Source organism: Enhydra lutris, unplaced genomic scaffold (assembly GCF_002288905.1).
Source record: "Enhydra lutris kenyoni isolate GAN:26980312 unplaced genomic scaffold, ASM228890v2 scaffoldscaffold46, whole genome shotgun sequence".
Classification (NCBI taxonomy): Eukaryota; Metazoa; Chordata; class Mammalia; order Carnivora; family Mustelidae; genus Enhydra; species Enhydra lutris.
Window position 1 is genome coordinate 8,270,413 of NW_019154130.1, and position 26,310 is coordinate 8,296,722.

The 26,310-nt window shown below is 43.2% G+C and overlaps 1 protein-coding gene across 1 annotated transcript in view; it reads left to right on the top strand.

Annotated features, from left to right (window-relative positions):
• The first annotated feature begins 17,395 nt into the window (after nt 1-17,395).
• Nucleotides 17,396-26,310, top strand: part of LOC111156479 (TRAF-type zinc finger domain containing 1) — a 29,519-nt gene continuing 20,604 nt past the window's right edge. Inside the window, exons 1-2 of the mRNA XM_022517406.1 lie at nt 17,396-17,501; nt 19,843-19,908. Of these exons, the coding sequence (XP_022373114.1) occupies nt 19,862-19,908 (47 nt within the window). The 5' untranslated portion in view covers nt 17,396-17,501; nt 19,843-19,861. The remainder of the gene's footprint in view (nt 17,502-19,842; nt 19,909-26,310) is intronic.

Genomic DNA, 26,310 nt, shown 5'->3' on the forward strand with positions numbered 1-26,310 from the left:
CCAGTAACAAGTGCGAGGAGAAATTCTTTTTTTTTTTTTTTTGTCAGAGAGGGAGAGAGAGCAAGCACAGGCAGACAGAATGGCAGGCAGAGACAGAGGGAGAAGCAGGCTCCCCGCCAAGCAAGGAGCCCGATGTGGGACTCGATCCCAGGACGCTGGGATCATGCCCTGAGCCGAAGGCAGCTGCTTAACCAACTGAGCCACCCAGGCGTCCTGCGAGGAGAAATTCTTAAAGAGAATGAGAGGCTCTCCAACAAAGATACAATCTGTGATCCTCATGGAAAAATCATTCCTAAGGCTGAGGAAGCTTTAAGATACCCTAGATGGGGATGCCTGTCTGTTTCAGTCAATGCAGTGTGCAACTCATTTTTTATTTTCTTTTCAGTGTTCCGTGTAGAGATTACTTAAAAATAAAACTATTTGGGGCGCCTGGGTGGCTCAGTCAGTTGGGCTTCTGACTCTTGGTTTCATCTGAGGTTGTGATCTCAGGATCATGGGATCCCTCCCCATGTCTGGCTCCACATTCAGCGCAGGGTCTGCTTGATATTCTTTCTCTTTCTCTCCCCCTTAAAAAAAAATATGTATATCCTAGATAGGTTGGCATTATGGGAAAATGGTTTTCTTCTAGGTCAGTGGTTTTCGAAGTGAGGTCCTTAGTTAGCAACACCAGCATCACCTGGGAAGGTGTTAGAAATGCAGATTTTTAGCACTGCCCCAGACCTACGGAGCAAAAACTCTAAGAGTGGGCCCTAGCAACCTGCATTGTTACAAATCAATTCTCTGGTAATTTGGATTCGGACAAACGGTGGATTCTTTGACGTAATTTTTTTAAAGATTTATTTATTTGAGAGAGTGAGAGAGAGTGTGAGTGCAGGGGAGAAGGGCAAAGGGAGAGAGAGAGAATCTCAAACAGACTCCATGCCAAGTGCAAAGCCCGACGCAGGGCTCAATCTCATGACCATGAGATCATGACCTGAGCTGAAATCAAGATTTGGACACTTGAACAGCTGAGCCACCCAGGTGTCCCTGGATTCTTTGACTTTAGGTCAGAGGTAGGCAAACTATGACCTATCAGTCAAATCTAGCTTTCTACCAGTTTTTGTACAACCTGTAAGCTAAGAACAATGTTGTTTTTTTTTAATGGCTGGGGAAAAAATCAAAAGAATAATCTTTCATGACATGTGAAAATTACATAAATTCAAAGGTCAGTGTCCATAAATAACATTTTATGTAACACAACTACCCCTATTTATTTATGCATTATCTAGAGCTGCTTTGGTGTTACAAAGGAAAAGTTGAGTAGTTGCAACAGAGACCCAGCTGTGGGGCCCACAAGGCTAAAACACTTACTCTGTCTGGTCCTTTTTTTTTTTTTTTTTAAGATTTCATTTATTTATTTGACAGAGAGAGATCACAAGTAGGCAGAGAGGCAGGCAGAGAGAGAGAGGAGGAAGCAGGCTCCCTGCTGAGCAGAGAGTCCGACATGGAACTCCATCCCAGGACCCCGAAATCATGACCTGAGCTGAAGGCAGAGGCTTAACACACTGAGCCACCCAGGCACCCCATGTGGTCCTTCACAGGAAAAGTTTGTCAACCCCTGATCTGGGATAATGAAAGAAATTTAAATACTCCTAGGATACAATGTCAGATAAAACACAATGTAGTATTAGGGAGTACTTGCACTAAAATGATATTCATTGTTTGTCTGAAATTCATGTTTAACCAGATGTCCTATATTTTTATTTGCTACATCTGGCAGTCCTATCCCAAGCAGAGCTCCATACTCCCCCAAACCATGCTAACCAGCAAGAATGAAGGGCAAGAGGGGCGCCTGGGGTGGCTCAGTGGGTTAAGGCTCTGCCTTCGGCTCAAGTCATGATCCCAGGGTCCTGGGATCAAGCCCCACATTGGGCTCTCTGCTCAGCGGGGAGCCTGCTTGCCCTTCTCTTTCTGCTTGCCTCTCTGCCTATTTGTGATCTCTGTCTGTCAAATACATAAAGTTAAAAAAAAAAAAAATGAATGAAGGGCAAGAGCCTAGGTAAACTGACCCCAGGATTACTCTGAGACGATTTGGCCAGGTATGACCAAGCCTAGGTTGGGCTTGGAAAGAAGAGGGGAGGGAGGAAGGCTGGGGCTCATCTTTGGCGCAAAGGAAAGAGCTGGTGAGTCACCGGCGTTTTAAGAATTTCCCAGAATGGAAAAATACAGCACCTTCAAGTAGGGGCGCATATGATGCTCCTGGCCAGGACTGTGGTTACTCCGATACATTCTCAGGTTACCTTTGTTGGCCTGGCCCCCAGAAGAATGCTGACAGGCTCAGCATTGTTCCCTGAACTTGGCAAAGCCTGGACGATGTGGACCTCCTTAACAGGGGCCTCTAGATGGTTGTTGAGTCACTGTTCTTGGTGGAGTATGTTTCCCTCCACCCCAAAAGCTTTTTTGGCATCCAAGTAGGATGAATTGGCCTTTCTCTTTTCCCATTCCTGCCCCTTGTCCTCAGCACCTAAGGCTGAAGCAGTCATCTGGCTCTGGGCTTGTCCTTACCTGCTCCTGGGAGGCAGCCTCCACACCCTCTGGCAGACCTGAGTCATTTCAGGTGACAAAGGGGATGACCTCAAAGGAGCCAAAAGCCCATCCTTCTTGCTGTACAATTTGGAACTCAAGAATTGTTAGAGCTGACATTATGGGGAAATGCTTCACATACAGTGGTACTCATTCAATGGTAGTTTCCATTTTCTTGACTTTGAACAAGGGGTAAGCCCTTCATTCTTGTCCTGTTTGGTGGCAGATTTGCTCTGGTGAGAAACTTCCTCAATCAAGGGCAGTGAAGCACCTGGGGGCATTGTGCCTGAAGAGCTGGGTGACATGAGGTAGGGGGCTGCATTACTTAGATGTACTGATTGTGAGTGTCTCCACCCATGTGATCCTCATGGAAAAATCATTCCTAAGGCTGAGGAAGTTTTTCTTTTCTAGTTTTTCTTTTCCATCTTGATGGATTTTTTTTAAGGTTTTTTTTTTTTTTTTTTTTAAGATTTTATCTATTTGACAGACAGAGATCACAAGCAGGCAGAGAGGCAGGCAGAGAGAGGTGGGGAGAAGCAGGCTTCCCACCGAGCAAAGAGCCCGCCAAGCAGAGAGCCCGACGCGGCACTCCATTCCAGGACCCTGAGATCACGACCCAAGCCGAAGGCAGAGGTTCAATCCACTGAGCCACCCAGGCGCCCCATGTTTTGTTTTGTTTTTAATAATCCCTACACCCAGCATGGGACTTGAACTCAGGACCCCAAGATCAAGAGCCACATGCTCTTCTGACTAAGCCAACCAGGTCCCCCTTGATGGATAGGTTTCAATACCTAATCCTGATTCTTCACAAAATGAAGGCACTATATGTCACAGTTCTGACAGTTGATTTCCTGCACTTTGACAGAAGAAACAGCAGCTCTGTCTCTGAAATCAAACAGGCTTAGGTGCAAACAGCCTAAAGAAGGCCAAAAGCACAAAGTAGGCCCAGAATTAAAGGTAGGGTTCAAGGCAGAGAAACACAGAACTGGAAAATAAGAATCTGAAGAATCCAGGTCATGGTCTTGGTTTGGCCACTAATTCCCAGTGTAATTCTGGGCCTCACACATTTTCCTCACAGGGGCCTCCTAGCTCTTTTGTCCACCCCAGAATTTCCAACTCAGTCCACCAGGTGGTGCATGAATGCCAAATGACCGAGGCCAACTTCCCAAATTCAGAAGGGATGAATCTCACTATAATAATTCTTATTTTTTTTTCTTTAAGTAAGCTCTGTGCCCAAGGTGGGGCTTGAACTTGTGACCCAGAGATGAAGAGTTGCATGCTCTAGGGGCGGCTGGGGTGGCTCAGTGGGTTAAAGCCTCTGCCTTCGGCTCAGGTCAAGATCCCAGGGCCCTGGCATCGAGCCCCACATCGGGCTCTCTGCTCCGCAGGGAGCCTGCTTTCTCCCCTCTCTCCCTCTGCCTGCCTCTCTGCCTACTTGTGATCTCTCTCTCTCTGTCAAATAAATTAAAAAATCTTAAAAAAAAAAAAAAAAGTTGCATGCTCTACCGACTGAGCCAGCCAGGTGCCCTTATAAGCTATATTTTTTAATTTAAAAAATGTTCAAATGTGTCAAGATCTGTAAAAGAGAATACCAGTGCATAGATACCACACAGATCTAACAAATATTAACATTTACAAGCATAGACTGGATACCACATATACATTTCTTAATCTCTCCCCCTCCCTACCTCTCCGTAGATAACCACTATTATACTAATGACTGGTATTTTTCCTTCCGTGTCTTAATATTTTTATTGCATGTGTATGTATCCATAAATAATATATAATAGTTTCACTTTCTTTAAAATTTTGATAAATGTTGTTATACTATTCATATGCTTCTGTAAGCTGTTCTTTTCACCTAACATTTGAATAAATATTCCTTAATTCCACCTCACAAAGGTTTTACCAGTTGGCATTCTCATAACCAGTGTGTAGAAATGCGAGTTTCCCTCACAACACAGCGTGCTCTCAAGCTTTTGTATCTTTGACAATCTCTCCGTGAAAAATGATATCTCCGTGTAATTCTGATTCATGTTTCTCAGGTTATAAATGGTATTTACCATATTTTCATCTGTTTAAGACTATTTTGTAATGCATTTTCTTTTAATCAGTCTGGTCATGTCCTTTGGCCATTTTTTTTCAGATTGCTAGTATTATGTTATTAATTTACATCACCCTTTATATATTAAGGAAATGAGCCTTTAGCCATAAACAGGTGTTTCATATATTTTTTCCAGTGTATTGTTTGCCTTTTCATTTTGGGGATATGGGGTTTTTTTGCAAGGAAGAAATGTTTTGTTTTGTTTTGTTTTGTTTTTTAAGATTTTTATTTATTTATTTATTTGACAGAGATCACAAGTAGGCAGAGAGGCAGGCGGAGAGAGAGAGAGGAGGAAGCAGGCTCTCCCTGCCGAGCAGAGAGCCTGATGTGGGGCTCGATCCCAAGACCCTGGGATCATGACCTGAGCCGAAGGCAGAGGCTTTAACCCACTGAGCCACCCAGGCGCCCCTGCAAGGAAGAAATGTTTTATATTTTGCAGTCTTTCCTCCCCCCAATATCATTTTTAAATTACTTTGAGTTCTCCTAGTATTTTTATGGTTTCATTTTTAACATTTAAGTGTTTGATATATTTTGAATTTATTTCGGTGTGAACAATGAGGTAGGCTTCCAAGTTCATCTTTTCCAGTTGCTCCAAACCTCATTTATTAAATAATCCATCTTTTTCACAAAGGACACAATGCCATCTTTATCATACATTAAATTTCCATATGCACTCTGTCTAGTCATGGAACAGTTTACAGCCTCCTTTCAAGGGCAGGTCAAAGCTGGGGGGCCACAAATAAGGAATTTGCCAAGCTAGTTGGATTTGGTGTTCTGAGTCTAGACTGTCTCTATACAGCCTCTGAGCTGCTGAACTCAGAGCCCTGGGCTGCATTTGACTGTTGGTATACCAAGAAGTTGGCCCTCAATTTAAAATGAAGGAGCTGGGGCGCCTGGGTGGCTCAGTGGGTTAAGCCGCTGCCTTCGGCTCAGGTCATGATCCTAGGTCCTGGGTTCGAGCCCCACATCGGGCTTTCTGCTCAGCAGAGAGCCTGCTTCCTCCTCTCTCTCTGCCTGCCTCTCTGCTTACTTGTGATTTCTCTCTGTCAAATAAATAAATAAAATCTTTAAAAATAAATAAAATAAAATAAAATGAAGGAGCTTCTGGGAACTGGTGCTACTGTGTGGTTGATGTTCTGGTAAGATAAAGCATAAAAGATAAGAGATTAAAACCAGCCAGGAAATCCATTCACAAACCTATTCTAAACTTTGTATGCAAATGCAAATGACCTAAAATAGCCAAGATAAAAGATCTTGAAAAAGAGGAGCAAAGGAGGAAGATTTACATTACCAGATTTCAAGCCTTATCATAATGCTACGGTTATTAAGATAGAGTGGTATTGGCTTAGACAGACAAATAGAACAGTAGAACAAAGAGTCCAGAAATAGATTCCTACTGGATGGTCCCTAGATTTATGACAAAGGCTCAAGTGCAACTTAGTTTATTTATTTATTTACTTAAAATCACAGATTCCTAGGCCTTACCATCCAGAAGTTAGGATTCCATGAGTGTGGTTGGGTCACAGGAATCTACCTTTATTTATGGCACAAAAACAGACACATAGATCAGTGGAGCAGAATAGAGAGCCCAGAAATGGACCCTCAAATGTATGGTCAGCTAATCTTTAACAATGGTAAAAAGACAGTCTCTTCAACAAATGGTGTTGGGAAAATTGGACCATTTCTTTACACCACACACAGAAATAGACTCAAAATGGATGAAAGACCTCAATGTGAGACACAAATCCATCAAATCCTTGAGGAGAACACAGGCAGCAACTTCTTCGAACTCAGCTGCAGCAACTTCTTTCTAGAAACCTCACCAAAGAAAGGGGAAGCAAGGGCAAAAATGAACTATTGGGACTTCAACAAGATAAAACGCTTTCGTACAGCAAAGGAAACAGTCAACAAAACCAAAAGACAACTGACAAAATGGGAGAAGATATTTGCAAACGACATAGCAGATAAAAGGCTAATATCCAAAATATATAAAGAACTTATCAAACTCATCACCCAAAGAACAAATAATCCAATCAAGAAATGGGCAGAAGACATTAACTGACATTTCAACAAAGAAGACATCCAAATGGCCAACAGACACATGAAAAAATGCTCAGCATCACTAGGCATCAGGGAAATACAAATCAAAAGCACAGTGAGATACCACCTGACACCAATCAGAATGGCTAAAATTAACAAGTCAGGAAATGACAGATGTTGGTGAGGTTGCGGAGAAAGGAGAACCCTCTTACAGTGTTGGTGAGAATGAAGCTGGTGCAGCCACTCTGGAAAACAGTATGGAGGTTCCTCAAAAGGTCAAAAATAGAGCTACCCTACGACCCAGCAATTGCACTACTGGGTATTTACTCCAAAGATACAAATGTAGTGACCCGAAGGGGCACGTGCACCCCAATGTTTATAGCAGCAATGTCCACAATAGATAATCTATGGGAAGAGCCTAGATGTCCAACTACAGATGAATGAATAAGAAAGATGTGGTATATATACACAATGGAATATTATTCAGCCATCAAAAAATGAAATCTCGCCATTTGCAAAGACGTGGATGGAACTAGAGGGTTTTATGCTAAGTGAAATCAATCAGAGACAATTAACATATGATCTCACTGATATGAGGAATTTGAGAAGCAAGACAGAGGATCATAGGGGAAGGGAGGGAAAATGAAACAAGACAAAACCAAAGAGGGAGACAAACCATAAGAGGCTCATAATATCAGGAAACAAACTGAGGGTTGCTGGAGGGGAGAAGGGTGATGGACATTAGGGAGGGTATGTGCTATGGTGAGTGCTGTAAATTGTGTAAGACTGATGAATCACAGACTTGTACCTCCGAAACAAATAATAAATTATATGTTAATTTAAAAATATACAAAAATAAATAAGTATCTATTTATTTATTTGACCGAGAGACACACACAAGTAGGGCGAGTGGGAGAGGAAGAACCAGGCTCCCCACTGAGCAGGGAGCCCACCTGGAGCTTGATTCCAGGACCCTGGGATCATGACCTAAGCCGAAGGCAGAAGCTTAATGACTGAGCCCCCACAGGCACCCCTCAAGTGCAATTTTAAAATAAAAAGTATTCCCCTCAGTAAATGGAGCAATAAGATATCAAAAAACCAAAACAAAAACCAAACTCTTTACCCCTACCTCACACCATACATAAATATTAATTCAAAATGGGTCATAGGGGGCATCTGGGTGACTCAATTGGTTGGGTATCTGCCTTTGGCTCGGGTCATGATCTCAGGGTCCTGGAATCGAGCCCCACATCAAGCTCCCTGCTCGGCAGGGAGCCTGCTTCTCCCTCTGCTGCTTCCCTGGCTTGTGTGCTCACGCTCTCTCTCCCTCTCTCTCTCCCTCTGTCAAATAAATAAATAAATAAAATTCAAAGTGGGTCATAGACTTAAATGTAAAAGATAAAACAATAAGGCTTCTAGAAGAAAACAAAAAAAATACTTGTTTTTGTGGTGAGGTAGGCAAGGATTTCTTAAGTGGGCATAAAAGGCATAAGTCATAATAGATAATTCTTCCCTTTATTCAACATTTATTGAGTGCCTACTGTGTGCCCCACTCTATGCTAGGTTCCCCCCAGCCCATGAAAAAAAATGTCAGCCCAGTGTTCCAGGAACTGATTCAGTGTAATGGGACAGACAGGTGCCTACTTGGACAACAATACTGCAGCTTTCTAGGGGTCCTGGGGTAATCACAGGAAGCAATAGGAACCAGAGGAGAGGTACCTTTACCCAGAGTTCTGGGAAGATATCTTGGAATATGTGAAATCAAAGCCAGCCTTAAAGGATGAGGGAAATCAGACAGGTTGTAGAAGAAAGAAACAGTGTTTGAGAAGTCTTGGTGGGGACGTGTGGGTACGTAAAGCTACAAGGTATTCAGTTTGGTGGGAGCAGGTGGATGGGACTGGATATAGTTGTTTTTTTTTTTTTTTTTAAGATTTTAATTATTTATTTGACAGAGAGAGAGAGAGCACAAAGAGGCAGAGCAAGAGGGAGAAACAGATTCCCTGTTGAGCAAGGAACCTGATGGGGGGCTCAATCCCAGGACCCTAGGATCAGGGCCTGAACCAAAGACAGACCCTTAAGCCACCGAGCCACTCAGGTGCCCCTGGATATAGTTTCAGGAATATGTCTGTGTTGTTAGTTTTCATTTAATTGATAATTTAAGCCAGAGGGTTCTCTAACTTCATTGAGCACAAGAATCACCCACAAAACTCTGAAATGAATATTTTGGGACCCCACCACAGAAATTTATATCCAGTTGGTAGGAAATGGGCCTGGGCATTTTTACAAATATTTTCCCTGCCCCAAAGGATGCTAATCCTGCCAACCTTCAAACCACCCTCTGAAAAATATGATTTAAGCGTTAATGTTTTTCCCTCTAGGAAATGGGAAGTACTTTCCCAGGCAGCACGGGGGTGAAAGAACTGAGAGATTTTTCAGAAAAGCAGACCACAGTGCAAGTGATCCTAAGATGTGTCCTCCTCTCAAAACTAGAAGGGCACCATGCAAGGATCTGAGGGATGAGGAAGTCATCAGGCAAAGGAACAGCAGCTCCTGCGAATTCTGCCTGGTAACCAGGCACTCCGGAAAATTTCCCAGCATGCTCTGAGAACTCAGGTCCAATCTCCATTATCTTTATGAATATGTATGAGTCCCCAGATGTCCGCTGAATTTCCTAGCCCCCTGCTTCAGAACTGACAAAATAATGTAAACATTTCAGAACCTGGCATCTTGATTAGGAAACTGGTTTCTAGCAGTGGTTTCACAAGTATTTCTCCAGATGAATAAACTTGTGCATGTGTGCAAAATAGCAAACAAAATGTATGTGTAAAGCCTTCCCTGAAAGTCCTATCTCCATCAACAGGGTAAATGTGTATGACGAGTGCCCTTCCTGTGGTAGATACGGTTTGTTGCCTTCCTAATAGGTACCTACATGCCCCCTTACTGCCTAGCAGAGGTCCCAGTTCCTCTTTCCAGCTTGTCAGTTGTCTAAGCCCCTCTTGGTAATCATCAGGTGGCCGGCTAATGACATCCCCTGGGATCACTGAGAAATATAGGAAGATGGAACCCTGAAACTTGGAGATGGAAAAAAAATGGGACAAATTGTAAGTAATTGAGAATCACCAACTCACAAGAACTGGAAATATGTATGTGCACATGGAACTTTTAGAAAGCAAAAGCTAAATAAATATACATCATTCAATTCGGCCCAGGAATTCCATTATTGACTGTATACCTAATAGAAATGAATGTCATGGGACACCTGGGTGGCTTGGTTAAGCATCTGCCTTCAGCTCAAGTCATGATCCCAGGGTCCTGGGATCCAGCCAGCATCAGGCTCCCTGCTCGGCGGGGAGTCTGCTTCTCCCTCTTGCTCTGCCTACTTGTGCGCTCTCTCTCTCTCTCTGTCAAATAAATAAATAAAATCTTTAAATGAAATATATACTAGAATTAGATTGTGATGATTGCACAATTTTGTGAATAAGCTAAAAACCTAAACACTTTTTTTAAAAAAGATTTTATTTATTTGTCAGAGAGCAGAAGCAGGGGGAGCGGCAGGCAGAGGGAGAAACAGGCTCCCTGCTGAACAAGAAACTGAATGAGGGACCAATGTCAAATGCTTAATGGACTAAGCTATCCAGGTGTCCCCCACAAAACACTTTCAATGGGCAAATTGTATGACATGTGAATTGTATCCCAATAAAGATGTTATAAAACATTCACTGCAAGATATACTTAAGATCTATGCACTTTGTTGTGTGTTATTATAACCCAATACACATTTTAAAACAAAAGAATATTCCCTTCCTCCAGGGGTACTTGAGGAGACTGGCAGGGAGGGGAGTGGGGGTTTGCTGAGATGCCAGGGAACCAAGGACTCACTCTCAGCCTAGTTGCCCCTTGCCATGTCCAAAACAGTGACTGGAAGGTCAAGCACGGAGGAGGGGGGGCCAGTGACATAAAAGACGAAGGGAGCTGGCAAAGGGCGGAGGGAGGGGCAAAGGCTGAGATGCCCGAGAGAGAAATGGAATTCAATTCAGTGAAAACGAATTTTGTTTTGGCCCAAACTAACTTTTAATGTTTATGATGAAGCAGCCCATAAGTAAAACCATCAAGACTCCACACCAGAGATAACCATCAGAAACACCTTGATGTAATTCCACAAGTATGAATTAATTGCCTTCTATGTGTCAGAGTCTGTGCTGGGCACCAGGCCAGGAATCTGTGACTCGAGGCAGCTGCTGAGAAGCAAACATGGGAGGAAGGGAAGGAGGCTGGCGGCTGGAGACACAAGGAAAAGCGGCATTCAGTTAGGGAAAATCCCTAGACCAGGCAGGGACTGTGGGATGTCGAGGAGTCCTGGGACTGGGGCTACAGGGAAATGTTGGGAAGGAGGTCCCTACTGGCTTCTCAGATTTGTAAAGTGACAACTTTGGCCAAAAAAGAGGGATTCCCCTCCCCCATCCTGGCTGGGACGTGAGTTTGGCAGAGCAGAGAAGGGTAAGGCAACACCTATCCCCAGGGCTTTATCAAAATTCCACTGTAGCTGGAGAAACAGCCTTTAAGGCCAACTGCCTCTAATCCTCTTTTCTAGATTGTCTCCTAGTGAAACAGGAAGCAGGTTTCCCTCAGGTCTCATCTAAATCTTTTCTGCCCCTGCTGTAATCACCATGCCCCACCTGCCTCTTTGGGTCAGAAATAAAATGTTGGCAAGCTTTTTTTTTTTTTTTTTAAAGATTTTATCCATTATTTGACAGACAGAGATCACAAGTAGGCAGAGAGGCAGGCAGAGAGAGGAAGGGAAGCAGGCTCCCCGCCGAGCAGAGAGCCCGATGCCGCTGGATCCCAGGGTCCCGGGATCATGACCCGAGCCAAGGCAGAGGCTTTAACCCACTGAGCCATCCAGGCACCCCGGCAAACTTTTTTTTTTTTTTTTCCTGCTGCTGGATATAGGCCAGTAAAAATAAGACACCCCAGGGAATTAAGGAAAGTTTGAGCTTGTCATTATTCCTACTTATCATTATCCTTTCCTTGATGATGTTGTAAAGTCTGTATTCAGAACTTCCGGATCTCCTATGCAAGGAAAGAAAGTTATTCCCAGAGGACAGGACCACTGTTCTTCTGTTTATTTATTGAAAATGTATTTATACCAAGTTGGCAAGTATGTGGAACAACTGGAAGGCTCATATAGTGCTGGTGGGAACGTTAAATGGTACAATTGCTTTGGAAAACCCGTTTCGGCAGTTTCTTGTAAAATTAAAACATAAACTTACCATGTGATCTGGCAGTTCCACTCATAAGTATTTATCCAAGAGAAATAAAAACATTGTCCTCCCAACAGACTTGTATAGAATGTTCGCAGCAACTTCATCCATATTAGCTAAAAACTGGAATCGGCTCTACTGTCCATCAACACAAATTGTGGTATATCCATATGATGGAATGCTAGTAGGCAATAAAAGGAAATTGGCTATTGATGTGATCAACAGTGTGGATGAACCTCAAAAACCTTACTCTGAGAGATGCCCAGGTGGCTCAATCAGCTGAACATCTGCCTTCTGCTTGGATCATGATCCTGGGCATGGGATGGAGTCCCATGTCTGCCTCCTTGGTCAGTGTGGAGCCTACTTCTCCATCTCCCTCTGCCTGCTGCTCCCTGTTTGTGCTCTCTCTCTCTCTCTAACGAATAAATAAATAAAATCTTAAACACACACACACACACACACACAAACAGGGACACCTGGGTGGCTTAGTCGGTTAAGCATCTGCCTTTGGCTCAGGTCATGATCCTGGAGTCCTGGGATCAAGTCACACATTGGGCTCCCTGCTCTCAGGGGGAACCTCCTTCTCCCTCTGCTTGCCCCTCCTCCTGCTTGTGCTCTCTCTCTCTCAATCTCTCTCTCTCTGACAAATAAAATCTTAAAGAAACAAAAAACAAAAAACCTTATGCTGAGTGAAAGAAACCTGACATAGAAGCAGACATGATTGTATGGTTCCATTTATATGAAACTCCTCTCCGAAGTGAAAGAAAACATACAAGGAGTTGCCAGGGCTAGTTAGAGGAGGAATGGGGAGTATTGGGAGAGTGATGGAAATAACGTGTATCTTGATAGCAGTCCTAGTTCCATAGGCCAAAACACCCTGTGCACTTAATATGGGTGCTTTTATTGTTTGTAAACTATGTTGCAATAAAATTGAAAAGATAGGATGAGTAAGAAAAAAAAGATGCCACGGATCCTTGAACCAATAAGGCATAAAAAACAGCAAGTCTGAAAATCTGGCTTAAAACTCTCCTAAATACATTGTGTGCAAGCCAGAAATGGAAGAAGAAATATGATTTTTTTTTGTTTTTCCTGCTTACAAAAATAATCTACTTGCAAAATTATTTAATGGTATGATGTCGAAATCCTTGTAAGCCCAACTTTTTAGAGACCATCACTGGGAATGGATGATTCCTCCAGTTTATTTCTAAAACCTATTCTAACATATTACTAGGTAGTTTAATATTACTAATATTATTTGTTAATATTGGATTTACAAATACAGTCCTAGGAGAAAGAGAGAGCAAGCCTACATGTGCAGGGGAGGGGCAAAGGGAGAGGGAGAGAGAGAATCCCAAGCAGGCTCCACACCTGGTGTGAGCCCTACAGGGGCCTGGGGGTGGGGGGCGGCAGAGGTCCTCAGTGACCATGATCTGAGCCAAAATCAAGAGTTGGTCACTAAACCGATTGAGCCACCCAGGCACCCCTGATGTATTTGGTTTGTAACTTTCTTTTCATAAAACAATGTATTTGGCATATCTTTCCATGCTCACTTCTTTTTATTTTCTTTTTTAATTATTTGTTGATTTTTTAGAGATTTGTTTACTTGTCAGAGAGAGAGAGTGAGAACACACAAGCAGGGGGAGTGGCAGGCAGAGGGAGAAGCAGGGAGCTGACATGGGACTCGATCCCAGGATCCTGGGATCCTGACCTGAACTAAAGGCAGACCCTTAACAAACTGAGCCACCCAGGCATCCCAGAAGATGTCTATGAAAGAGAAGAAAGAGAATGGAGGGGAGGGCAGAAGGAGAAGGAGAGAGAGAATCCTCAAGCGGTCTCCCTGCTGAGCACAGAGCCTGTTGTGGGGCTCCACATGGGGCTCAGTCCCAGGATCCTGAGATCATAACATGAGTCAAAATTAAGAGTTGCCTGCTTAATGACTAGACACCCAGGCACCCCTTGATTCTTTTTACTTTTTCTTTGGTTCCATTGAAGTACAAATTACTTAACTGGTCTCCTTTTGAGGGACCATTTATCACCATTTTTTTCTTCCTGGAAATAGTAATAGACATCCCTGTAATTACATAGTGTGTATATATACACATATATACACACACACACAAAAGTTGGCTTCCTAGAAGTTTCTTGATCAAGTCATTTGGTCAAAAGGAGTAATGGTTTTTGGGTGCCTGGGTGGTTCAGTGGGTTAAAGCCTCTGCCTTTGGCTCAGGTCATGATCTCAGGGTCCTGGAATTGAGCCCCACATCAGGCTCTCTGTTCAGCGGGGAGCCTGCTTCTCTACCTGCCTCTCTGCCTACTTGTGATCTCTGTCAAATAAATAAAATCTTTAAAAAAAATCTTTTAAAAAAATGGAGTAATAGTTTTAAGGAGAAAAATTACTCCCCTTCTGTTGCTGTGGCTACAGGCTATGTGAATGGGAGAAGGAGATATATTCTCAGGGATTCACTTACTTATATCGCTTTTTTTTTTTTTACAAGTTTATTTATTAGAAAACACAAGACCCAGCTCTGGCTGATTTAGTAAAAATGGATTTTTGTTGAAAGGATTCTGTTTAGGGGTACCTGGGTGGCACAGACAGTTAAGTGTCTGCCTTCGGCTTTGGTCATGATCCCAGAGTCCTGGGATGGAGCCCCGCATCCGGCTCCCTGCTTTAAGGGGAGTCTACTTCTCCCTCTGCCTGCTGTTCCCCCGCTCATGCTTTCTGTCAAATAAGTAAATAAAAATTTTCAAAAAATTTATTTACATAAAAAAGAAAAGATTCTGTTTAGTTCACAGGATTGCTGGGAAGTGTTGTTATAATTTGAATTACATTTTGTGGATCAGTCAGAATCACCACTGTAACACTTTTTTTTTTTTAAGATTTTATGTATTTATTTGTCAGAGAGAGAGAGAGAGAGAAAGTAAAAAGAATCAAGGGGTGCCTGGTTGTCCCCCAAGCAGGGAAAGTGGCAGGCAGAGGGAGAAGCAGGTAGCCAACATGGGACTCAATCCCAGCATAAGCCTAAGGCACATGCTCAACTGACTGAGCCACCCAGGCATCCCTGTAACACTGTTTCTCTGGGAAAATCTGTTTCAAAGTTCAGAAGAAACCTATTTACAAATAACATAAATTCACCGCAAGCGGGAAGACTGCCCCTAATTAATTGCCGTGACTCAAAGACTCTGTGAACACCTGCTGTAGGTTGAGTGAGCTTATATTTAATTGGGCTTCTCTACTAAAGGTGTGTTGTGAAATACTTATATACTGTGTGTACTTATTCAGTTCTGATGCTAACCTCCTGACTACCCAGGTTTAAGGGTGCAGTTCTTGTGATATGGTGATATGGTAAGAAATAAATATTTGGTCTTTATCCTGGTTCCTGGCCCAAGAGCTTCGAAAGTCTTTGGAAATTCCAAGAATTTGAGAAAAATGTCCTTAGTTGTTCATTATATGTTCCTTTCAACCATACCCGGGTTTATGCTCATGAGGTGACTCTTGGTGCGCCCCTAGGTAGCTTCACGATGGCAGCTGGTTGCCAGAAGAGCTAATGTGATTAGAGGGTTGGAAATATTAGCCCCACCCCACCCCTCCACCCCTGACTCTGGGGAAGGGAGAAGGGCTGACGGCTGAGTTAATTACCAAAGGCTGATGATTTAATCCACCATGCCTGTGTAATGGGACCTCTATAAACCCCCTAAACTATGGAGTTTGGAGAGCTTCCGGGTTGGTAAATGCATCCATGTGCCAGGAGGATGGGATACCCAGTTCCACTAGGACAGAAGCTCCTGTGCTGGGAACCCACCAGCCCTTGCCCGGCATGCAGTCTTCACTGGGCTGTTATCTATATCCTTTATGATATCTTTTACAACCAACCAGTAAACGTAAGTACAATGTTTCCCTGAGTTCAGTGAGTCGTTACAGCAAATTATAGAACTTGAGGAGGGGGTTGTGGGAACCTCTGATTTATAACGGGTTGGTCAGAAACATAGGTGGCAACATGAATTTGAAACTGGCGTCTGAAGTGTCTATATTGGCAGGGGTGGGGGATGTCTTGTGGGACTGAGCCCTTAACCTGTGAGATCTGATGCTAACTTCAGGCATTGAGTGTTAGAGTTGAATTAAACTGTAGGATACTCACCTGAAGTCTGGAGAGTTGAAGGACTGGTTGTTGATGGGAGAGAAAACTCTATGCATTTGTTGCCAGAACTTAATTGCTATGAGTGAAAAACAGATCTTAGTAGTCCCCAATAAGACTGCCCTCACTTCAGTCCCAGCCACACCTAAGGGGTCCCCAGGCCAAGCATACGTCTGACTAACTGGCTATCAATTCAGGGTTTCCCATGACTCCCTGAGTTTGATAATTCATTTGAATGACTCACAGAACCAAGAAAAGCACTATGCTTACAATTACAGCTTTACGATACAGGACATAGTTCAAAACAGGCAAATGAAGAGATACATAAGGTTTAATGTGAGGGGCATCACAAAGCTTCTTTGCCTTCTCCCTATGGATTCAGGGTGTGTTACCTTCCTGGCACATCAATATGGTCACCAACCAGGAAGCTCCCTCAAGCCTAGGTGTCCAGAGTTTTTACTGGGGTTTTATTACCATAGGCACGATTGATAATCCAGACCCCTCCCCTCCTCAGAGGTGGAAGGTCTGATCCTCTGATCAAGGGCCAGGTCTTTTGGTGACCAGCCATTATTCTGAAGCTATGTAGGGGCCCACCTTGAGTCACCATGACCTCAACAAAGACACTCCTATCACTCAGGAAATTCCAGTTTTTTGAAGCTCTGTGCCAGGAACCTGTGACAAAAACTACATCTATTCTTTTTCAAATGTATTTATTCCAATTCTACACACACACACATATATATTGCTTTACAAATATATACAATTTGTTGTTGGCAGATTTTTTTTTTTTTTAAATTCATGAGTTCGGAGAGTCCATACAGGTAGCAGTAGAGAATATGGGAGTCAAAACTGCGATCCAGCGGCTAAATCTTCTGCAAAAAGCGAAGTGCTCAAATATGGATAAAGCCTTGCAGAGGTCTTGCATGAGGGCGTTATCACAGCAATAAGAATGACTAATAAGTATTAATGGCTCATGACAAGAGAACAAATGCTATTAATTATCTTAATATATTAAGCGTATTAGTAATGTTTGTGTGTGTATTATTCATGCAAATATTATTAGCCTGTGTCAAGGTTAGCCGCTGGGCCCTAAGAACCAAGCTTCCAGCTCAGACCTCAGTTGCTTACCCCAGCTGTCCAAGGGCTGGGACTTTTCAGGGATTCACCCCGGTGGAGCTTGAGAAGCCAATCGGCTCTCATCAGGCGGGGCCCTGGGAGCGACAGCGGTATCATCCAATGGGTTGACAGCTGGGGCCGCCCCTGGCCAATGGGCGCGCTCCTCCGCGGCGGTCGGAAGTGGTGAGGCGGCTCTGGGGGCCGTTGTTCAGTGCGGGGGGCTGAGTGGGGAGGCTCTGTGTCTGCGGCTAGCGGGTTTGCTGCAAGTCCTTGCTGTCGTCCCGGGTGAGTGTAGCGGCGGCCGGAGCCTTGGGAGCCTCATTGCGGTTCGGGAGGAGGCCGGCATCCCTGTGGCTTGGTGTGTGGGTGAGGGGGCTGTGGGCCCCGGGGGTCGCGGCGGTGAGGAGAAAGACGGCCACGCCACGGCGTCTCCTCAGGCCAGTGGAGGAGGCCGCGCTTTCTCCTCGGGGAACCCGAGTCTCGGCGGCCCCCGGCGGCGCCGCCCCTTCGCGGCCTTGGCCAGGGTGTCGGGGAAGTGGGCGTCGTCCCGAGCGCGGCTGTGGGCACCGCGCCCCGGGCGGAGCCGGGCTCCAGTCTCGAGCCCCCAGCTTGCGGGGCTGGAGGTGGGGGCGAAAAGGGGCGGTGTCGCGCTGGCTTAGTGCGGGCTCTCGGCCGGGGACCGGGGTTCGAGTCCCCACTCCGGCCAGCTGTGCGGCGGCTGTCTCCCCAGAATGGGATAAATGGCTTTCACCTGCTAGGGTTCCGGCCTGGAGGCGAGGGTCCTGTGAAGCGCGTAGCAGTCAGACGGTACATCTGAACCGCTGCTGTTTTGCGAAGCTGGTGCCCTCTGCCGCTCCCCACCCCCGAACTCCCCGGGGTAGGGGGCGGTTGGAAACCGCCTCCTGCGCCTGGACACGAGGGGGCAGCTGCGCCCGAAACATCTGAGAGGGGCTCCTTGTCAGGTTGGAGACTTGAGTTGTCCTGGGGCAGTTCCGTGCATTCGCCCCTTTGCTCCGTACAGAGAGCCCTTTGAAGAATCGTCAGTTGTCTGCCTGAGGGATTTGAGGCCCAGAAAGGTCACGTCCCATATCCACTGCGTGGCGGAACCAGAGCTCGACCCTCAGAAGGGCCCACTCCCAGCTCGGCCTGCCACCCCCAGACCCTTTGCAGCCAGAGGGCAGGCACTTCCCTCACCGGAAGCTCTGGTCTTGGTTGAGTTTCTAGAACACACCGAGAAACAGACCGCCCTGAGAAAAGTATCCAGGCTTTCCCCTTTGGGGAACGTGATTTATTTTCCTAGATCGGTGGTTCCTACCGTTAGTGTACATTTCTTGTGGGAGCGGTTCTCTTGAGTCCTGTAACTCCCTAATTTAAAACCATTCTCTGGGGGTACCGTTGAGCTAGGACTATAGTCTGATACCCCTTCTGCTGTACACGATAAGGCCTCCTTGAGTCCTTCCCGTTTTTCGTTTTTCGTTCTGCTCTTCCAGATCTCCCTTTACTTTCTCTTTCATTGCCTTTTGGGCCTTCTGCCTGATTGGATTTCCCCCAATTCCCATCCTCTCTTACATCCTCTTCACACTTCAGCGTTTAAATGTCATCTTGTCAGAAAGTTCTCTTACCACCTTTTTCTAAAGTAGATCCCCTTCATCTCCATTTGTCTATGTACTTTTCCATCAAAATACATTAAGATCTCCGCTAATTTGTTTATTTTTCCTCTGTCACTAAGTTGATCTGTTATGGACACTTCACTTCTTTAGTTTGTGAAGTAGTCTTAGTGCCGGTCCGGCGTCCAGGGTCTCAATTAACACGTTGAATGAATATATGCTTTGAAAAGTGAGTTCATTTGGAAATGTCGGAACCATTTAAGAGCCCTTTGGGGGCAGTATTTAAGACCATTTTTGTGTCAGCAAAGAATAGTGGTAAGGAAATTGCCAGCACTTTGCTCTCTGCACTGACATCTTGTTTAAAAAGAAGGAAAAACTTTACAGTGCACGAACCTGGCAGACACTTTCAGCTAAGGATCAACATTAACATCATCTGTAATAATAAAACTGTTGACATCATGTACTTTCTGATATAATGCACTGAGACGAGCACGACATCAATTCTGTGGTATTCTTGCTAAAAAAAGTATTAATCATGAAAAAACACTGAACAGACTCAAACTACACTTAACACGATTTTGAAAGATGAAGAAAAACTGAAGTATCTTAAATTAGAGGATAAAGGAGAAATAACTATGTGATATGTGTCTTGAACCAGAAAAAGGAAATTAGTGGAATGATTCATGAATATGATTTATAGATGAGTTATTAATATTGTATTAGTATTAGTAATTTGATAATTTTGACATTTTACTATCAAATTTGATAATTTTACTGTGATTATTTATGATGTGTTGGGTTAAGGGTCTACAGGAGTTTTTTGTGGTGCTTTTGCTTGTCAAGTTACTTTAAAATGAAAATTAGAAAATAGGGTAAAATATAAATGTATTGGGTATTAAATAAAATACTTTAATGTACTGGTATTGGTAACATTTTCTGTGTAGTTTTTTTGTTTGTGTTCTGCATGTCATCCTAAAAGCAGAAATGAAATTGAAAGTTTACACTTTTCTCCTTTGTAGTTTTCTGAAAGAACTAAAGATGGCTGAATTTCTAGATGACCAGGACACTCAACTGTGTGACAATTGGTAAGAAATTAAATCTAAGAAATGTTGGAATGAGAACAAACTGGTTTCTGTAGAAGGTTGGTTTATTTATTGGCAGGTTAAATTTGTTATCATATAACATGGAAATATATGGGACTAAAAAGCCTTTTTAACAATTTTATGTAACATTGCCTGTTTTAGTGATGGGATAAGATGGTAGATTCAGGGGCGCCTGGGTGACTCAGTGGGTTAAAGCCTCTGCCTTCAGCTCGGGTCATGATCTCAGGGTCCTGGGATCGAGCTCCACGTCGGGCTCTCTGCTTGGCGGGGAGCCTGCTTCCCCGTCTCTCTCTGCCTGCCTCTTCTACCTACTTGTGTTCTGTCAAATTAAAAAAAAAAAAAAAAAAAAAAGATGGTAGGTTCAGGTAGCATAGAGAAATGAGTAGAGTGATGTGATAGAGCTGGGTGTCTGGAGCTCTGGTAACTGCCTTTAGTTAATGACTTGTCCAGTCACCCCACTGACTGTTTTGGAGCCTCACTTTTCTGATGTATAAATAAGCAGATGTAATTTTTGTCTTTCTGGAATATAATACATTTTTATTTTTTATTTTTTAAAATTTATTTTCTTTTTCTTTTCTTTTCTTTTCTTTTTTTTTTTTTTTAATTTTTTATTTGACAGACAGAAATCACAAGTAGGCAGAGAGGCAGGCAGAGACAGGAGGAAGCAGGCTCCCCGCTGAGCAGAGAGCCCGATTCGGGGCTTGATCCCAGGACCCTGGGATCATGACCTGAGCCGAGGGCAGAGGCTTTAACCCACTGAGCCACCCAGGCGCCCCTCTTTTTCTTTTTTTAAGTAGACTCCACGTCAAACGTGGGTCTTGAACTCACGAGCCTGAGATCAAGCATCCCATGCTCTATGACTGAGCCTGCCAGGTGCTCCTTATCATAGTTTTTTTTTAAAGAAGATACAAAAGGGACGCCTGGGTGGCTCAGTTGGTTAAGCAGCTGCCTTCAGCTCGGGTCATGATCCTGGCATCCTGGGATCCAGTCCCACATCGGGCTCCTTGCTTGGCAGGGACCCTGCTTCTCCCTCTGCCTGCCACTCTGTCTGCCTGTGCTCACTCTCGCTCCTCTCTCTCTGATGAATAAATACAATCTTAAAAAAAAAAATAGATACAAAAAATATAATACAATGTTTGGGTTAGATGTATGCTTTTCAAAATGTTACAAAGATTTCCCCATGTTGCTACAGTGGCTGTCCTGGGGGTGATTGGGAGCAAGTTTAGTGAGGTTGGTTTTACATCTAGCATTGAGAGAGTAGTACAGCCAGAGCCACTCAAATATTTTTATAAAGGATTTTGCTGAAGGAATATTCCACTGCTTTAAAACTAAAAACAAAAACAGAAACAATAACAACAAAAAAACTCTAGTTAAAGTCTTCTGGCAGTCCTGCTTAATCATTATCATTTCATGATCAGAACTGTTTGTGAAGACTTGGATGTTAAGCTTACTATTTTGGTGTGTTTAACCCACGTGAGTGACAGGAAAGGGCAACTCTTTCTTGCTGAAATGAAACTTAGGATGCAGCCAATAATTTCCTGAGTTTGGTATTTTGGTAATGTACAAGCACTATGGAAGGGTAAAAAAGCAAAGCAGAACGGACTGTGCTATGTTTAACTTACTAAATTGTGGTAAAAGGGAAGAGATGTTGAAGAAGGAAAATATTTTGACTCAGACTGCTGGAAGATTTGAGCCAGATAACAGTTTTTATTCTTTTATTGCTTTTTTCTTTTTATTAGGCTTTCAGCAGAATTAGGATATAATCAGAGCAACTGCTGATTGCAATATCCTTTACCTGAACAGATTTAAGATTTCATTTCTTTCTTTTTTTTTTTTTTAAAGATTTTTATTTATTTATTTGACAGAGAGAAATCACAAGCAGGCAGAGAGGCAGGCAGAGAGAGAGGAGGAAGCAGGCTCCCTGCTGAGCAGAAAGCCCGATGCGGGGCTTGAACCCAGGACCTGGGATCATGACCTGAGCCGAAGGCAGCGGCTTAAACCACTGAGCCACCCAGGCGCCCCTAAGATTTCATTTCTAAGGGCATGTCTTGCATTATAGGGTATTTTTTTCTACTATGCCCCTATCACTTTCTGCCAATTTAAAAGCTATTTTAGCTCTATTTGTGTTTTATATGTGCTATTACTGGTACAAAATCAGCGATGCAGGTAATCACAAGAAAACATTGTGATTGTGTAAAAAACCAGACATAATGGCAATGTCATCAATTAAGATACTCTTATTTTATCAGTTCTCCAATTTGAAGGAGTCTCAAGGCCAGGACAATATATAAATAACTATGCTAAGGGAGTTTAAAAAAAAAATAAGTTAATGGAAAGCTAATGAAAACAGGGTTATTCAAAGCCAAAGCAATTTATTTAAAGAAAAAGGATTAACATGGAAGGGTAACTAAGCCAGCACAGACCTCCCATCTCAGTAACCCTGTTTAAATTCTAGGTTTAAAATTTTTGTTCTTTAAAGCCATATTTCTGTTCCCTAAGAAAAGGTAAACTTCAAAATGTGAGTGCCCGGGGTGCCAGCGTGGCTCAGTTTAGTAGAGCTTGCAACTCTTGATCTTGGGGTCATGAGTTCAAGCCCCACATTGGGCATAGTTTACTAAAAATAAAAAAATAAATAATAAAAAAATTTAAAGTGAAGGGGTCCTGGCTGGCTCAGTCGGTAGAGCATGTGACTCCTAACCTAAGGGTTGTGAGTTAAAGCCCCATATTGGGCATGGAGTCTATTTAAAACAAACAAACAAAAAAAACCAAAATAAAAAATAAGAAATTTGGGGCATCTGGCTGGCTCTGTCAGAGTGTGCAACTCTTGATCTCAGGTCATAAGTTCAAGTCCCATTTTGGGTATGGAGCCTACTTAAATTTTTTTTTAAATAAAAAGAGCTTCCATTAGATCCATTGGGCCAGTAAAAGGAGGAGTTTGTTGTTGTTGAAGATGTTCTTGCATGTCATCTCTATTCTCTGTGGGGGAGAGTATGGTTCTAAGGAATAGGAACTTCAATGTTAGAAGGTTTTGACTTATAAAGGTGCCTGGTTGGGGCGCCTGGGTGGCTTAGTGGGTTAAGCCTCTGCCTTCTTGTGTCATGAGGGTCATGATCTCAGGGTCCTAAGGTCTAGCCCTGAATCGGGCTCTCTGCTCAGCAGGGAGCCTGCTTCCCCACCCACCTCTCTGCCTGCCTCTCTGCCTACTTGTGATCTCTTTCCCTCTGTCAAATAAATAAAACCTTAAAAAAAAAAAAAAAAAGGGCAGGGGGTGCCTGGCTGGCTCAGTTGGAAGAGCTCACGACTTGATCTCAGCGTCGTGAGTTCAAGCCCCGTGATGGTTACAGAGATTACTAAAAACAAAAAGTTCCAAAACTTTGACTTTTATTTTTGCATGTAATAATGAATTGATTTCTGGCTTGTTCTGTTTAGCATTTAGAAGGCTACTAGGAATTTTCTGGAAGCCTTGGCTTGCCTTTCAGTCATTTTTATCTAAGGTGAAATTTCATCTTTAACTTGTTAGGCCCTCCTTGGAGCTTTTCGCAGTTGTATCTAGATACGAAGTTGTGTTCTCATCTCATTTAAAACACCTTGATTTTGGGGCGCCTGGGTGGCTCAGTGGTTAGGGCCTCTGCCTTCGGCTCAGGTCATGATCCCGGGGTCCTGGGATCGAGCCTCACATTGGGCTCTCTGCTCCGCAGGGAGCCTGCCTCCACCTCTCTCTCTGCCTGCCTCTCTGCCTACTTGTGATCTCTGTCAAATAAATAAAATCCTTAAAAAAAAAAAAATGGTTCTGTTTTTTAAAAAAGGTTTTATTTATTTATTTGACAGACAGTGAGAGAGGAAATACAAACAGAGGGAGTGGGAGAGGGAGAAGCAGGGAGCCAGATGCAGGGCTTGATCTCAGTACTGTGGGATCATGACCTGAGCCTAAGGCAGCCACTTAAATGACTGAGCCACCCAGGACCCCTGTTTTAAACATTTTTAATGATTTTTTTTTTTTAGTATATGTGCTGCCGAAGCGAGCACTTTAATGATTTTTTTAAAAGATTTTATTTATGTACTTGTCAGAGAGCACAAGCAGGCAGAGTGGCAGGCAGAGGCAGAGAGAGAAGCAGGGTCCCCGATGAGCAAGGAGTCTGATGCAGGACTCGATCCCAGGATGCCGGGATCATGACCCGAGCCGAAGGCAGTGGCCTAACCAACTGAGTCACCCAGTTGTCTCTAATGATTTTTTAAAACTGTTTTACGACCCTAATGAAAATCTTCATAATTCCAAGAGTGAGATTACCTGGTTAAAGACTGTATTATGGTCCTAGAAACAGATTTTCAGCCTATTTTTAAGCAGTTTACAGTACCACTGGTAACATAATAGAACACTAGTTTCACAACATCTATAACAGTGGAACTTACTAATTTTAATTTTTGTTGATTTACTAGGTTTAGATCATAACTTTGATTTATAGCCTCTATATATTTTTCCTTCATTTAAAAAAATAAAATAATTACTTTAAAACCATTGGTTTCCTCAGAAAGCTAGGAATTTGGGAGAAATAAGGGGAGTTAAATCTTTCAAGATATTGGTAGTTTCCCTCTTTATCTCGTTGAGATTTCTTCCCATCTCACAGTTGATTGTTCTTCTGTGCATAAGAGCTTCCTTGATAGTTTCACCGTTGGGTGGAAATAAATTTGCATTTATTTGGTGTCTTGGTCTTTCAGACTGGAGTATGACTTAGCTGGAGGCACATCAGTCATCCTACTTTGAAATGTTCCTTACACTATGTATGAAGATGAAAACTCTAAGAGAAATAAACTAACTACAATTTAGTGTGGAAGAGAGTTCCTATAGTATTTAGCTTTGTAGGCTAAATAAAATATTTAAAGATTGTGTAATTATCTGTATTGATTTTGTTCAGTATTTTATTTTTCTGAAATTTTATTCTAGGTGACATACTTATAAACTCTATCTTTATTTTTAATTTAAATTCGTCTAATTAACATGTAATGTGTTATTAGTTTCAGAGGTAGAGGTCAGTGATTCATCAGTCTTATATAATACCCAGTGCTCATTACATCATGTGCCCTCCTTCATGCCCACCTCACCCCCAGCCCCCTCCCCTCCAGCAACCCTCAGTTTGTTTCCTGTGATTGAGAGTCTCTTATGGTTTGTCTCCCTCTCTGATTTTGTCTTGTTTTATTTTCCCTCTCTTCCCCCATGATCTTTGGTTTTGTTTCTTAAATTCCATAGAGGAGTGAGATCATATGATAATTGTCTTTCCTGATTGTCTTATTTTGCTTAGCATAATACCCTTCAGTTCCATCAACATCATTGCAAATGGCAAGATTTCATTTTTTTTTTTTTAAACATTTTATTTATTTATTTGACAGAGAGAGATCACAAGTAGGCAGAGAGGCAGGCAGAGAGAGAGGAGGAAGCAGGCTCTCCACGGAGCAGAGAGCCCGATGCGGGGCTTGATCCCAGGACCCTGGGATCATGACCTGAGCCGAAGGCAGAGGCTTTAACCCACTGAGCCACCCAGGCGCCCGCAAGATTTCATTTTTGATGGCTAAATAGTATTCCATTGTATATATACCACATCTTCTTTATCCATTCATCTTTTTTTTTTTTTTTTTAAAGTAATCTCTACACCCAACATGGGGCTTGAACTCAAAACCCCAGGACCAAGAATCACAAGCTGTACTGACTGAGCCAGCCAGGTACCCCTAGACACATTCCTTATTTTTCTTTCTTTCTTTACTTTTAATTAAGTAGGCTCCATGCCCAACATGGGGCTTGAACTCAGGATGCTGAGATCAAGCATCGCATGCTTTACCAACTGAGCCAGGCAGGTAACCTTAGACAGTCTTTTTTTTTTTTTTTTAAGATTTTATTTATTTACTTGACACAGAGAGAGACAGAGATCATAAGTAGGCAGAGTGGCAGGCAGAGAGAGAGGAGGAAGCAGGCTCCCTGCTGGGCAGAGAGCCAGATGTGGGACTCGATCCCAGGACCCTGAGATCATGACCTGAGCTGAAGGCAGAGGCTTAACCCACTGAGCCACCCAGGTGTCCCCCAGACAGTCTTTAAATGCAATCTTTACCTAGACTAAAATTGGAGTTTTCTAATGGCCATATCCAAATGACTGAAAGTAAAGACTGAATATTTCTCTTGTTGAAGTATACATAAAGCACTCTTGTTAAATTTATATGATCTTACTCTCTCACTTAAGATTGTCATTTTCCTCCCTTTTCTGTAACTTAGAGATGATAATTGAATTGGATTCCTTAAAGAGAATGGCAAAGAGTGAGTGAAGAGACAGGATTGGGGGAAGGGATTCAGGACTTCATTATTGTACAGTTCTTCAGTGAAGTCATACCAACAGGACC